General features: G+C 40.9%; 1 protein-coding gene across 15 annotated transcripts in view; it reads right to left on the bottom strand.

Annotated features, from left to right (window-relative positions):
- The window catches only part of dlg2 (discs, large homolog 2 (Drosophila)), a 157,797-nt gene extending 144,169 nt beyond the window's left edge, over positions 1-13,628 (bottom strand). For 5 of the 15 annotated variants that reach the window (XR_005693055.1, XM_040010560.1, XM_040010579.1 and 2 more), the window contains exons 1-3: positions 13,321-13,626; positions 12,341-13,104; positions 3,936-4,067 (exon numbers count right to left, since the gene is read on the bottom strand). Coding sequence is in view for 10 of the 15 variants with exons in the window: in XM_040010560.1 (XP_039866494.1) it covers positions 3,936-4,067; positions 12,341-12,359 (151 nt within the window). In the remaining 5 variants the exon portion in view is untranslated. Of the gene's footprint in view, positions 1-3,935; positions 4,068-12,340; positions 13,105-13,320 lie in introns of those variants that run through there. The other 10 variants (XM_040010538.1, XM_040010531.1, XM_040010544.1 and 7 more) reach the window with 9 other exon arrangements.
- Between the last annotated feature and the right edge of the window lie 293 nt (positions 13,629-13,921).

The following is a 13,921-nucleotide window of genomic DNA, read 5'->3' on the forward strand; positions in this document are numbered from 1 at the left end:
AGTTAAACAGTAAATGAGCAATTATGGACTCTCCTCACCCTAACTGTAGGGAATATACTTTCTTCTCACATTTCGACTCAACAGCCGTCTGTGTGCATGGGTGTTGGACTTCCTCACTGGCAGAACTCAGGTGGTGAGGGTGGGTAGATGCGTCTCTAACATCACCATCAACACAGGAGCACCACAGGGATGTGTCCTCTCGCCACTGCTCTACTCCCTCTACACTTCAGACTGTGTGGCCACCCATGGCTCCAACACCATTGTGAAGTTTGCTGATGACACAGTGGTGTTGGGCGCCATCTCCAACAACAGGCGGCCTACATGGACGAAGTGAAGAATCTGGCATCATGGTGCCAGGACAACCACCTCCAGCTGAACGTTGGCAAGACCAAGGAGCTGGTGGTAGACTTCAGAAGGAGTCAGCACAGAGACTACAAGCCCATTATCATCAATGGAGCTCCAGTGGAGAGGGTGCAGTCCTTCAAGTATCTCGGTGTCCACATCTCCTCAGACCTGACATGGTCTGCCTACATTCAGGTCCAGACCAAAAAGGCTAGGCAGCACCTGTACCATGTGACAGACTTCCACCAAACATGAATCTCCTGCTAAAACCAGGCAGAGACCCTGTGGTACTACCAGCTATCGTTCAATATCCCTTATTAATGTAGACCTTAAAATAATCTGCAAAGCTGCAGAAGATCTGCAAAGATCAGAGAAAATAACCCCCCTCATAACTCATCCTGACCAAACTGGCTTCACTAAAGGTAGCACTCATCAATAAATACACGTAGATGACTTAATTTGATAGACTGTTCATGCAGTAAAAACACTGAAACCACAGTATTGTCTCTAGATGCAGAAAAAGTGTTTGACAGAGTTAACTGGAAACTTTTATTGATTTTATTAATTTGGTTTTGGAAACTCTTTCATGAACTGGTTACAAATATGATATAATTCCCCAACAGCGTGTTTCAGAACAAACGACCAAACAGCGCTTTCTACTCTGGGAGAGTAGAAAATATAAGAATCAGTCCATTTACCAACAACAGATATTTCTCTGGTACTTCCTTCAAAGAAATTGAACACGACACTTCCTTATTCTGGGTATAACTATGGCATCACTTTCAAATTGGTCTATACTTTATTTAATAATGCATTTTGAGGTCAAACTGAAAGAAAGCCAAATGTAAACGTGAGATCAGAGGTCAAATGTGACATATCTGGATGTAAACTGCAATGTTATATTTATAGTATCATTTCCTAAATGTTGCTAATACAAATATACACACAAGCATAGTTTTAAAAATAAAAGACAGTTTATGAAGGTCCAGTGTCCAAAGTAAACTGGTATTTAGAATCCACACGTATCATTTCCAATATAGATAGACAGATCTAATTTTATTTCGAACATGCAAATATAATTGAAATAACAAGAGAAAATCTGTCAATTGACATCTGTCAATATAAACAATGACAGTAAGAAACAAGCACTTTGACATTTAGATCAATCTACTGACCTGTAAGGAGAGGTCAAAGTTCAAATGTGATATGATATTTTATATCTTTATGGTGCTTTCTATGTTGACAATACACGCTGCACATGTAAGTCGACCTTGAACGTTATGGTGGATGTAAGCTAAATGTTTATGTACTTGAACACATGAACACAATCCCACTCTGCACCCTCACACAATTTTAACAGAATTCACTGAAACACTTTCAGTTTATCAGGCTCAAAGACACACAGAATGACACTCACGCAAAAACACTACCTCCTGGATGGAGGTAATTACAGTGCTCCCTCGCTATAACACGGTTCACCTTTTGCAGCCTTTTTTTGTGCATTTTTTTCTTTTTTTTTTACAGCGCATTGTGTTCTGCCTCCTGATTGGCTAATCCTGTGCTGTGTCTGCTGTACAGGACAGGATGTGTCAAATTTACATAAATCTTCGATCCCAGCAGTGTGACTCTGAAGTGCTGCACTGTATGTTTGTAAGTTTTCTCCCCAACAAACAACGATGTCGACGAAACGTTTTGCTCCATCAAAGGCTCCTGCAGTAGCACCCAAGGAAGATGCTAACCATCGCACAAACAGTTGGACTTCTGGTAGGAGTTACCATATTTTACGGATTATAAGGCACATTAGGCGAAACAAAACAGTCAGATAAGTCAAACTTTACTCATTCTTCTTGCTTCCTCTACTTCCGTACCATTGATGATTCATTAATGTTGAATTCTCTGGCAGCTGCTCTGTTCCCGTGTTCTGGACCTGAAAACATGGTTTGATCTTTGGTTTCATTCTGTAATACTGGACTTATTTTTCTACGAAGGTTTGAACTTTGAGAGTTTAAACAAAAGAGAAAAGTATGAAAATGTTCGTGCCTGTCTGAGAAAAGTGTATAAAGTGTGTAGTGAGAGGTTTTCCAGCCTTAAAACATCTATAAAAATTGTAAAAACTAAAGTTGGCTCCTTCTCAAATTTCACCTGTCGCGGCTTATTTTTAGAACGTAACTCCCGCGACAAATGAGGGACCGCTGTAATGTTCTTGGTGCTTGCTATTCATTAAGTATAGTAGACAGTAGATGGTAAAGATGATGGTCTTAACACAAGGTTCATTTAGCTTTCTAAAGCAGAAAAGAAAAGAAATAGCTTATTTGTCCCATATTCAGGGTATTATTTTGTTTCAGCATTTTAATATTAATTTGACCACAACAAACATATAAAAAATACTAAAGGAATTTTGCGATGCTGTGGTCATCAACCTCGCTGTCAAGCTCAGCAGACTGAGACAACTGGTGGCATCGTTCTTTGAGTTACGGGGAGGTGTGTTTGCTTTATGTGCAGTTGGCAAGCTCATCTGTACTTCTGTGTTTTTAAAGAATAAATACCTCATGGCACAACCACATCCAGCAGCATATCTACAAATCTGAGAGGAAACTCTCCTGCTAACAAACCTGCTAAAATATGCCAGTAATACTAACCAAAAAATACAGTAACATTTGATCAGAGTCGTTCAGCTGCTCAGAGGAACGACTCCAGAGAGGCAGGGATGATGAAGGGGTTGAATCTAGACACGAGTCCACTCTGCACTGAGGGGGTTTAGCCAGAGTGACTATGCCACAGGCCAGATTATCACCTTACAAAGCACCTAATGCTTTGTAAGATGATTAAATCTATTTCAGGAGGGATTTATTCCATAGCAGAACTCTGTGATTGCAATGTCTTGATGGATGCTCTATCATCCAGGTAAGGAAATCCCCGAAGGTTGATTCTGTTCATCTGGACGTTTCAGCTGACAGCAGGTTTCCCCAGTCTTACAGTACATTTGCATAATCATTACAACTAGCACCACTGGCAAACAATGGGCTGTGAGGTCAGTTTTTTGATCATTAATATGCAAATTATTATGACCATTGATGAGCAACCATTGATCAATGACCACTGATCTATGCTTGCAATGTCTACATCTTTCTCACCATTAAAGGAATTTATAAGATGTGTTTGGCTATATCTTTAGATGTTAGCAGTAACGAATGTGTAACAATTGCACACACACTAATAAAACTGGATTTGCCAATCAAAGCTGTGATCATGACGTTGCACCATATTTCAACAGCATCACAGCAAGTTAGTAATTAAAGTCAAACTTATGAGAAAGGTGACCCTTTGAAAACAAATCAGTGTGATAAGAACTATTAATAAAAATGTATCTGAGGAGAACTTTTTTGTTTTAGCTTGACCCCAGCAACAATCTGGAAACTGTGACGGCCATTCATATTGCAAACCAGCCCACGCTACTCTTCTTGCATTCACTCTTCACAAGGTCACCAACACAGTGATCTATGTATTCACAAAAACTTTTGTTTTGAAAATCACCACAGTATGAACCTAAAGCAAATGCTGTCTGCTTGATACACTGTGGCTGTGCGACTTACCAAGAAGAGCTTCAAACAGGTTGCTTTTGAAAATCCCCATCACTCTTTGAATGGCAGTTTTGAGCTGCTGCTCCTCCGGTTTCCTCAGGTTAGTGCAGTATTCCTCCAAAAGTGCAAGGGCTCGAGCTGTGTCTGCAGAGCACAGAGGAAAAAAGGCTCTGGGGTTTCCTTGGTTTATTTTTCTCATGGATAATTTATGTAAAATTTATACATTGATCTGGTAATATTTAATATCTTGTGCAAAAAGGTTGATTCTCTTGATTGAGACAAAGCATTTTCAGTGGGAGAAACGTTTTGTCACTCATCCAAGTGACTTCTTCAGTCTCAGCTGACTGCAGGTTTCCCCACTACCTTTGCATACTGACTGAAACTAGCCGACTGAAGAGAGGATGCCACACCGAGGATGGGGACAAGTGGGTGAAAAATTTGTCATCTAAGCAGAGAAAAACATCCTTGCAAAAGTGTTGAACTTTGCTGTGACGCCTAGACAAATCCTGCCTCAGAAAAAAGCGATTTGACACAACAACATTGCAGACGTTGAAAGTTTCGGCCTGTCTCAGCAATGCAAGGCCACCAGCATCCAACATTAGCATGGAGGAGAGGAAGGTACTCACATCACTTATTAATGACAGCAACATTATCATCCTTCAGGCAGACATGGGTAGGGTTGCTAAACCAGAAAGACTATCGTGACCCGTCGGTAGGCAGCTTGAATTTAGTTGGGAAGTGAGAGATGTCAGTATAGACGCAGATGATGGGCTCGTACTATGTTACATCTCTCTTCAATTGTGTTCCAGTCACTGAAGCAGTGGAAGTAGTTCATAAGAGATGACAGGATGACCCCAACCTCAGCAACAGGACCACTCTCAGCACCAACCACATGTGTTTGCTCTGTGTCTTCATTCCACACATTTCATATACAAGGGTCAGTACTATTACACATTAACTCAGTGGACCGACACATCAAATTCACCAGGGAGGATATGAACAGTGGCAGGTTAGCCTTCTTAGATTGTGAGATTTCCATCAGTAATGGGGGACATCTACAAGTACCGTAAACCTACACATACGGATCAGTATCTAAGGTTTGACTCTCATCATCCACTGGAGCACAAACTGGGAGTCATCAGGACGCTACAACACAGAGCGAACACCATCCCCACTGACACAGCAGCCAGGGAGGCAGAAGAACATCAGGAAGGCCCTGAGTAAATGTGGTTATCCCAGCTGGACTTTTGTCAAAGCTGGGAAGGCGCCTAAAGAAAGCTCCAGCTGATCCAGGAGAGAAGGACAACTGCTCCCTAAGCGAAAACCTGTAGTGATCCCGTACGTGTCAGGAGTATCAGAGCAGCTGAGACGCATTTTTTCTAAACACCGGGTCTCTGTGGCTTTTAAACCCCAAAACACGCTGCGCCAAAAACTGGTCCACCCCAAGGATCGGGTCCCCGACACAAACAGAGTAACATAGTGTACGCTGTTAAGTGCAGGAGGATTGGCAGGATTTATACATCGGGGAAACCAAACAACCTCTGGCTAAGAGGATGGCACAACACAGAAGAGCCACCTCGTCAGGCCAGGACTCTGCAGCCTATTTACACCTACAGGCCAGTGGACACTCTTTCAATGATGAGGATGTAACATCCTGGACAGGGAGGAACGCTGGTTTGAGGGCGGAGTCAAGGAGGCCATTTACGTGAAAAGGGAAAGACCATCTCTGAATCGAGGAGGGGGCCTAAGGGTACATCTGTCACCATCTTACATGCTGTGATTGCAGCCATTCAACTCTCTGTGAATGGGACTCATGGGCTTTGATCAGTGGTCATAATTTACATATTAATGATCAATCACAGTGATCGATCACATTCATTCAGTGGTGCTAGTTTCAGTCTTTGTGCAATGTCCTGTTTGTAAGGTTGGAAACCTGCAGTCAGCTGAGACTGAAGACGTCACCTGATGATGATGAAACGTTTCTCCCACTGAAAACGTCCTGATGAACAGAATCAACCTTTTGGGATTTACTTACTTGGATGATTGAGCGTGCATGAAGACACTTAATATCTTGTGGCAAAGTTGTATAAGATAATAAAAGGGACTGACAGTGATGCATGGTGTTTATGGCATACAATAGATCTTTTTTTCCATTACATACTGGATCTGGCTGCATGGTGTGCTCCCTCCTGGTACAAGAGCAGAGAGAAGCGCAGCACTGATGTTTGAACAATCTGTGTTTCAGTTCAAAGGTGGTGTATGGGGTGGAGGCTTGTTCCACATCAGAAGGCAGATGCATAGATAGTTGTTTATGCATGGAGGAAAGCTTATGTGGACAATTCTGAAAACATGAAGCTCGAGCAGTTTAGAGCTCATCACCCTAAACAGAACCTGTGAGCAGAGGTCTGCTGGGTTCATTCAAATAGAATTCTAGTTGATTTTGTGACTCTCTGAACACAAATTGTACCATTTAACACAATTTGTCCACTTAGAAACACTGGCCTTCAATATAGAATAGAATAGAATAGAATAGAATACCTTTATTGTCACTATACAGTTGTACAATGAGATACAGAGCATCTCCTACTCAGTGTAAACATGCTGGGGGGGGGGGGGGGGGGGGGGTACAGTTCTGCAGCGCTATGTACATATGTACATATGGACAATATCCAACACATTAAGTACAAATTAATCTCTCTCAAGTTACACCTTTTCAAACTCAATTAGAAGAACACTTCATTTGTGTGTCAGCGTATAAAAGAGATCTCAAATGTCTTATTCAGATGTTAGGCAAGAAGATGGAGCACCGAGAAAACAGAAAAACTTTAAGCGACAGCCTAACACGCAGACAGTTTATACTATTTCTTCGGTTCCGCGTTGTATTGCAGTAAAAACTAAATACCTCTTTCGTTACCCTTTTGTATCTGTGCACTAACGTTCTTTGTAATCTAAAAACTCCCACTAGGGCTTATAAACTCTCCACCAGTTGGTCTTAGAACTGAAGAAGCTTCTCGGATGAGAGGTGAAACGTCTTCAAGGAAAACTTAAAGAAGTCCAGACGCTTTTCTTTCCAAGATCTTGAGACTACCATGACCTGGATGACTGAGAACCTACAAAGACAACATTCTTTGTAGAGTTTCTCACTGTATTTAACATTAATGTAGGTGAAATTACTGAGTTTTATGAAATACTACTAAATGACATACGCTGCTCCTAAAAGTATTTATCCCTTTCCTGATTTCTTATTTTTTCCACATTTGTCACACCTACATGGTTTAGATCCTCAAAGTTTAATATTAGACAAAGATGACCCCAGAAAATGCAGAAATTCCACATTTGTTGGAAGACTGAGTTTAAATATAACCTATCAAAGTGAAGTAAGTTAAAAGATCTCAAGAACAGATGAGTAACAAAGTAATTGGAACCAATCAGTCTGGAAACAGTTACAAGGCCATTGCTAAGACGTTAGGACTCCAGTGATTTACTTTGACAGCCATTATCCACAAATGGGGAAATCTTGGAACAGTGGTGAACCTTCCCAGGAGTGGCTGACGTGTCAAAATTACTCCAAGAGGGCATTAGCGACTCATCCTCGCTTGCCTAAGCTCATTAATCAACAATAAGAAAGAGACTGGGCAAAAATGGCCTGCATGGCAGAGTTCGACAAAACCACTGCTCAACAAAACAAGTATGATGGCTTGTCTCATTTTTATTGATGATCCTCAACATTTCTGGGAAAGTATTCTGTGGACTCACAAAACAAAATTCAAAATAAAAAGATCACACAACAGTCAAACACGGTGGTGGTACTGTGGCAGCTTTGGACTGCTTTACCGCTTAGAGCTCGGACAACTTTCCATTACTGATGGATCCATGAATTTTGCTCTTTACTAGAAAATCCCGAAGGGGAATGTTGGCCATCGGTTTGTGGTCTGACACTCCAGAGCACTTGGGTTATGCAGCAGGTCAATGATCTAAAACAGACCAGTAAATCCAGCTCTGAATGCTATATTGATGCAAATAAAAGTTATGCATTCAACTCTTTCCTGTTTGTTTTAAGAGTTTTCTATTTGCATTTGTATTCATTTATTTTGCACGTACAAAATGTACATTATTCTCTTAAGAGAAGAGATTCATTGTACAAGATGCATCTGCTACTACTACTATTCAGTTTCTGGGCAGGTAATAAGAATACACAAAATCACATGATCAAGGAACAAATGATGTTAGCAGGACATCACCTCAAAGGTTCTGGTTGTATCTTCTGAGCAAAAAAGAATAAAGCAATATTAAATGTAAGTTGCACATCCAGGTTACAAATTAAGTTTTCAGAGCTTATTATTGATAATAATTATTATATTTAATAAGGTTTCTACAATGATGAAATTACCTTGGTTTCTCAGTGATTTGATTGGTTTTCATTTTTGTAACACTTGGTTGAGACCAGCAGGAGATGAAATAGTTAATCTGATCAAATTAATAGTAAATAAACTTCCACTGTTTCTCTCAAGTGAGTAATGAAAGTGTTGAAAGTGGGAACTGATAAGAATTTAGTGATTCCAATTCCATTATCAGTATCACTTATACATTCTATTCCTTATCAATTCTCTTATCCTAATTGGGTTATCACTGGCACCACCATTGCTAAGCAGCATATCAAAGACATTCATGCAAATGAGCTGCAATACTGCGCCGTGAAATGTTTGTACGTGTTGGAGGTCAGTCGCCCCTTTGTTGTGATCAGTGTTGGGGTCATTACTCAGAAAAATGTATTACACATATTATACAGAATACTAATGTTCATGTTATGTTAAGTAACACTCATGTTACTTAATTTGTTACTAGTTGCATTATTTTCACGTTTCTCCATAAAAGGAGCTGAAACACACAATAATCTCATAATTCCTATTTAAAAATAAAAACCTCAGCCTACAGTCCCAGACACCAACACACGTCTGTCATAATGAGGATGTAAATATGATGTTTCTCTTAGTATTTAGCAACAAGAACCAAAGATGAAAACCAGCAATCGCTACACTGATTTGACTTTAGAAACATGAACAGATGAAAATGGAGGTTTCAGCCTGACTGCTCATCACTGCTTTTGTTACCTGTTGAATTTCAGGATCTGGCTGCCGGGCCCTGGACTCACTGAGCTTTCACATGGCTGCTTATTACCATGCTGTCTGTGCAAAGAGCCAAAGTTGTGTTAGCAGTATAATGCAGTGTTTCCTGTCCTGGACGCAGTTAGCACTTTAACATTGCACTCTTGTCCTTTTGTGCAATAAAAATAAAAGTAATGTCCATATCCACACTGTAGATTGCTCCATTTTTTCCTCCTCCAGCAGAATCGATGGGCAAGCAGACTAACAATTCCAAGGAATTCAACTACTGGGAACCAGTTCTCTACAAGAACTGGTTCTTGAGTCCCATCCCTAGTTGAAAGGTAACTATATTGTGTATGCTACTAGTGTTTTTCACATGCTTCAATGTGGAATCTAAAATGATACCTACACATTGAACACAGCAACACTGTTTACCTCGTGATCATTTACAAGTGTAGGAGAAATCAGTATAAAGTATATTGTTACAGTCATTAATATACAAATTGAATAACAGAGGGACACCAGAATCCATCGTTGTGCCACAGACACCTTGTGATAACTTATTTTCTAAATATGATTTTATCCTGTTTAAAACACTTGTAGAAAATTGAGAGTGTAAAAGCATTTCTGTATTTACTGTGTGAAACGCAGAAACACTGCACCTCGTTTATACAGGTTAGCCTTCATAGCCCCTGCAAACACGGCCAGCTCTAAACTGGGATAAAACACAGCATCCTTTATCAGATGTGTTTTCAGCTCCTGCTAAATGACTTTTTTCCAATAATTTGGAGACAACAGGTCATCTTCAAACTGGTCTGTAATGGGCTACTTTGTCTTTATCACCACCTTTATATGGAGAGTAACAACTGCACTGTTGAGAGCAAAGGGAAATATGGATACATGATTTTAGAGGACAAGAATCAAGCCAACCAGTGTTGTCAAGTTACTCGAAAAAAGTAATTAGTTACTAATTACTGATTACTTCTCCAAAAAAGTAATCCTGTTACTAGGCTGATTACTTATTTTCAAAAGTAATTAGTTACTTTTTAAAAACATGATATACAACCTGAGTAGGTAATGAAGCAACCGGCCTTTCAGCCCAATTCTATTTTTTCTGCATAATCCATCATATACAATGTAACCACATGAAAAAGCCTCTGTTTAAAACTTGTTTTATTAGTTTTAATGCCACTGTCTTTGACTTGAAGAAATTCTTTAACATTTAAACCTGTTTCCTGCATATTCCAGCAAATAAAATAACATAATGTTTTGTGTTTACACTCTTTCAACTAGATGCAAGTAAAACTCAGCAAAAAATAAATAGAATCAAAGACTCAGCAGCTCTTAAATCTATTGCCACCTGTTTAGCAGGAGTGGGGCGGGTGGAGGTTTGCCCACAGCGGTCATGTCAGTGGGGGGATCCGGGGCTTTCTCTGTGAGCGTCACGTTCCCGTGGCAGCGTGCTCGCTGCTCGCTCAGATTTGAAGTTTAATCTTTCGCTGTAGAAAGAAGTTTTCTTCCCACAGAGTGAACAGCGGACGCTGATGTTTTTGTCACTTTTACAGAATCAAACTCAAAGTAATGTGATTACTTCCACGCTTTAAACGCTGCACGGTCGTACTCTCTCCATCGCTCCATATTATCCATGTTGATCTGCACACGTCTGTTGCTGCCACGGACGTCGCACGCTCGTACGTCATTGTCATGAGACACTCACACAAACAAAATCACGGTTTAGTAACGCAGCTTACGGGAAAGTAACAGTAATCTAATTACTTTTTGCAATAGTAATCCCTTACAATACTCGCTACTCGAAAAAGAGTAATCAGATTACAGTAACACGTTACTTGTAACACATTACTGCCCATCTCTGCCCCCAACTGACTTTGAATTTCTTAGTGATGTAATCGTTTGACCAGTGGTTTAAAATTAAACTTTCTCATTTGTGCCTACAGACAGTAAATCTGTGTCAAACACCAGGTCACAAAGATTCACCCAGATGTCCACACAACTCTACAACAGACTCCATTAAATAATTATTTACAACAATGTGCAAATATAAGACTATCATTTACGTTTGCACCATTAAGTTTTACTCCATCTCTCTGTAATCTCTCTGTAACTTGCCAGAGACGATCGCCTTTCACTTGTTTAATGATTGAGGAAAAACTTGGCTCTAACCTGGATGTAACTTTGTTTCTAAAGCCTTTGGACATTACTGGTTAGTTACCTGACCTGCAGGGTCTGTGGATAGCTCCCCAGTGGGAAGTAAAAGAGGCTTTATAAAGAGTTATCTCTGGATAGCTGCAGCATGCAGCACTCTGCAATCCTTGTGTGAACCGATGTCCAACCACGGTCCCTCACTATGAACTTACAGTTGTGAGTTCATGGTGTTCATTCTCCCTTCTGGCTAAAGATGGGACCAGAACAGAGCCTTGTGCATGTGTGAAATATTTTAAGAAAACTGAGACTTATTAAAGAGGACCGCGTATATCCACAGCTTTATAAAACTGATGAAAATAAGCATCTGTGTCATTTATATTCGTCACTAACAAGCAACATTACAATACAGCGAAGCTGGGAAACCTTGAGTTCTGTTACTGTTATGATGCTGCTGATGTTACTGTGACACTGGGCACGTAACTAAACACTGTGGCAGCCCAACCTCCCCACACCCTCCTCACAATGGCAGTGACGTAATTCTCCTGTACACCCTGGAAACTGCTCCGTAAATACAAAAACCCTCAAGTAGTGAAAAGTGATCCACAGAGGACACAGCCCACCACACACACGACCCAAACAATCTACAGCCAAAGTCGCAGCCCACCACCTTCTTCTTTATATTGTTTATTGGCGTTTGGCAAACAGCAAAATGGCGCATTACTGCCACCAACTGGTGTGGAGTGTGGACAGAAATGTCAGAAGAAAAAAAATAAGTTTGCCTTAAAAATATGGCCTGATAACTTTCACTTCTCGAGTTCTTCTGAACTAAGGTCCAGTTTCATATCACCAAACTTTCCAATCAATATATTTCTGACGATGTATTAAAACGTTCCTTTGCTTCCTCTCTACTGCAGTAACACTGTGCTGTGCGGTATTTGTCTTATTAAAAGCAACGTGTCCAGTCTGAGTCGAGGGACTACCTCATACCAGGCAGGTGGTTTTGATCTCATGGTCAGTCTCTGCACACTACTGACAAATGTAGTGTAGATAAGATGCACTTTGATGTGGTATCAACAGAGTCTCATGAATTACACGTGTCACATAACTGCACTCTGAAAATGGATGGATAGACATGTAATAATAACTCACCTTTTTTCCTGATAGGCATGGCGACTTGGTGTAAACCTGACTCTCAGTAAGGCTCCACTTCTGTCTTCAGTGCATGATCACAGAGTTCTCTCAAAGTGGCACAAAAACAGAAACGTTTGGTAAACTTCAACAGAGACAACTCAAACCAGCTGTTTTTGATTTTTATTCCAGGGACAATGGGGAGCCTTTCAGGAGGTATCCAAGCAAAATAAGGAAAGGACTAACTCCACTGATGATCCAGCCATGTGACTGTAGGTGTCTCTGTCCCCTTTACAATTCATCAGAAATCCACAATAAACTCAGAAGAGGTCCCCCTGCAGCAACCTCTAATTCATATCTATTTAGTGCGTGCAGTCAATCAGTGGGCCTTGATGTGAGATGCAACAACAGTTGTGATTCTGCAGTTCAAAACATTATATGTACGAAGAGGCTTAGCACTTCTGTCTGGATGTACTTAATTAAGAGAAACATCCTTTGGCTGAAGAGTTAGCAGGCCACAGAAGTGCTTTGTCATGCTAGGTCGCTGGTGGTCCACACAACCTGGTACAGACAAAATAACACAGCAGGGCAAACAGGCAGACACCAAACCAAGATGCCCGGACAACCGGGCGGATGTGTACAAAAACGCTGGTCCGGGGGAGCCTTGAGGTCTGGCCTGGGTTAACATAGTCTGCTCACTCGGCCGCTGTGGTGTGACAGTCCTCCACAGATCCACGGACAGGAGAACTGCTCCACATCCTTCATCCTGAGGTTTCCTCTACAGCCTGCCAGCAAGAACAGGGTAAAGGGTGAAGAACACTTCAAATATGCAGCTGGAGAAGCGATGCAGCAGTTCTCCTTCGCTCCTCAGCTAATACCCAGTGGTCACCTCAGAGTTTTATGCCCGGAGGTTTCGACTTATGGTGGGATGCGTGTCTGTGTCCCCCGCTCCCTCCTCACATTACTGCCATACACAAACATGCGCGGTGCCCGTTACTTACCTAGCATTCACGTTATATCGCAGCCAACGGCGATGCCAAATGAAATGCCGCTTCAACGGTGCGACGACACCTGCCTGCCGACGACGGCGCTAAACGGCTTCCAGGTGGGTCCGCGTTCATTTCCTGCAAAACGGTGACCGAAGAAACACAGTGCTGTGTTCTCCCTGTGCTACAGCCCTTTATTTCATCCCATCTGACAGTATCTTACAGTTTTACGTGCCAGAAACAAGCCCACTATACTACGTAAACGAACTTCCGCTTGTACTTTTCAAAATAATGCCTTCTCTAAGCGTACATTTTAACTCGACATGTATACTTATTTCAAACACAGCAGTCGCTCTGGCGTGATGACTGTTAGTGATTCAGTCCTCTGTGCAGAAGCGGCCGCTGTGAGTGACATTAAAGTGTCTGAATTAGCAGTCAGTGTAGTAAAACATATTTGAAAGAAGACTGGGATATATATATATATATATATATATATATATATATATATATATATATATATATATATATATATATATATATATACTGTACATCGCTCAAGGATCATACTTCTATGTGTGTGTGTATTTTCAAACAAGAAGAAAAAAAGAGCAGTATT

The sequence above is a fragment of the Simochromis diagramma genome, unplaced genomic scaffold, assembly GCF_900408965.1.
Source record: "Simochromis diagramma unplaced genomic scaffold, fSimDia1.1 OVJJ01000123.1, whole genome shotgun sequence".
Lineage (NCBI taxonomy): Eukaryota > Metazoa > Chordata > Actinopteri > Cichliformes > Cichlidae > Simochromis > Simochromis diagramma.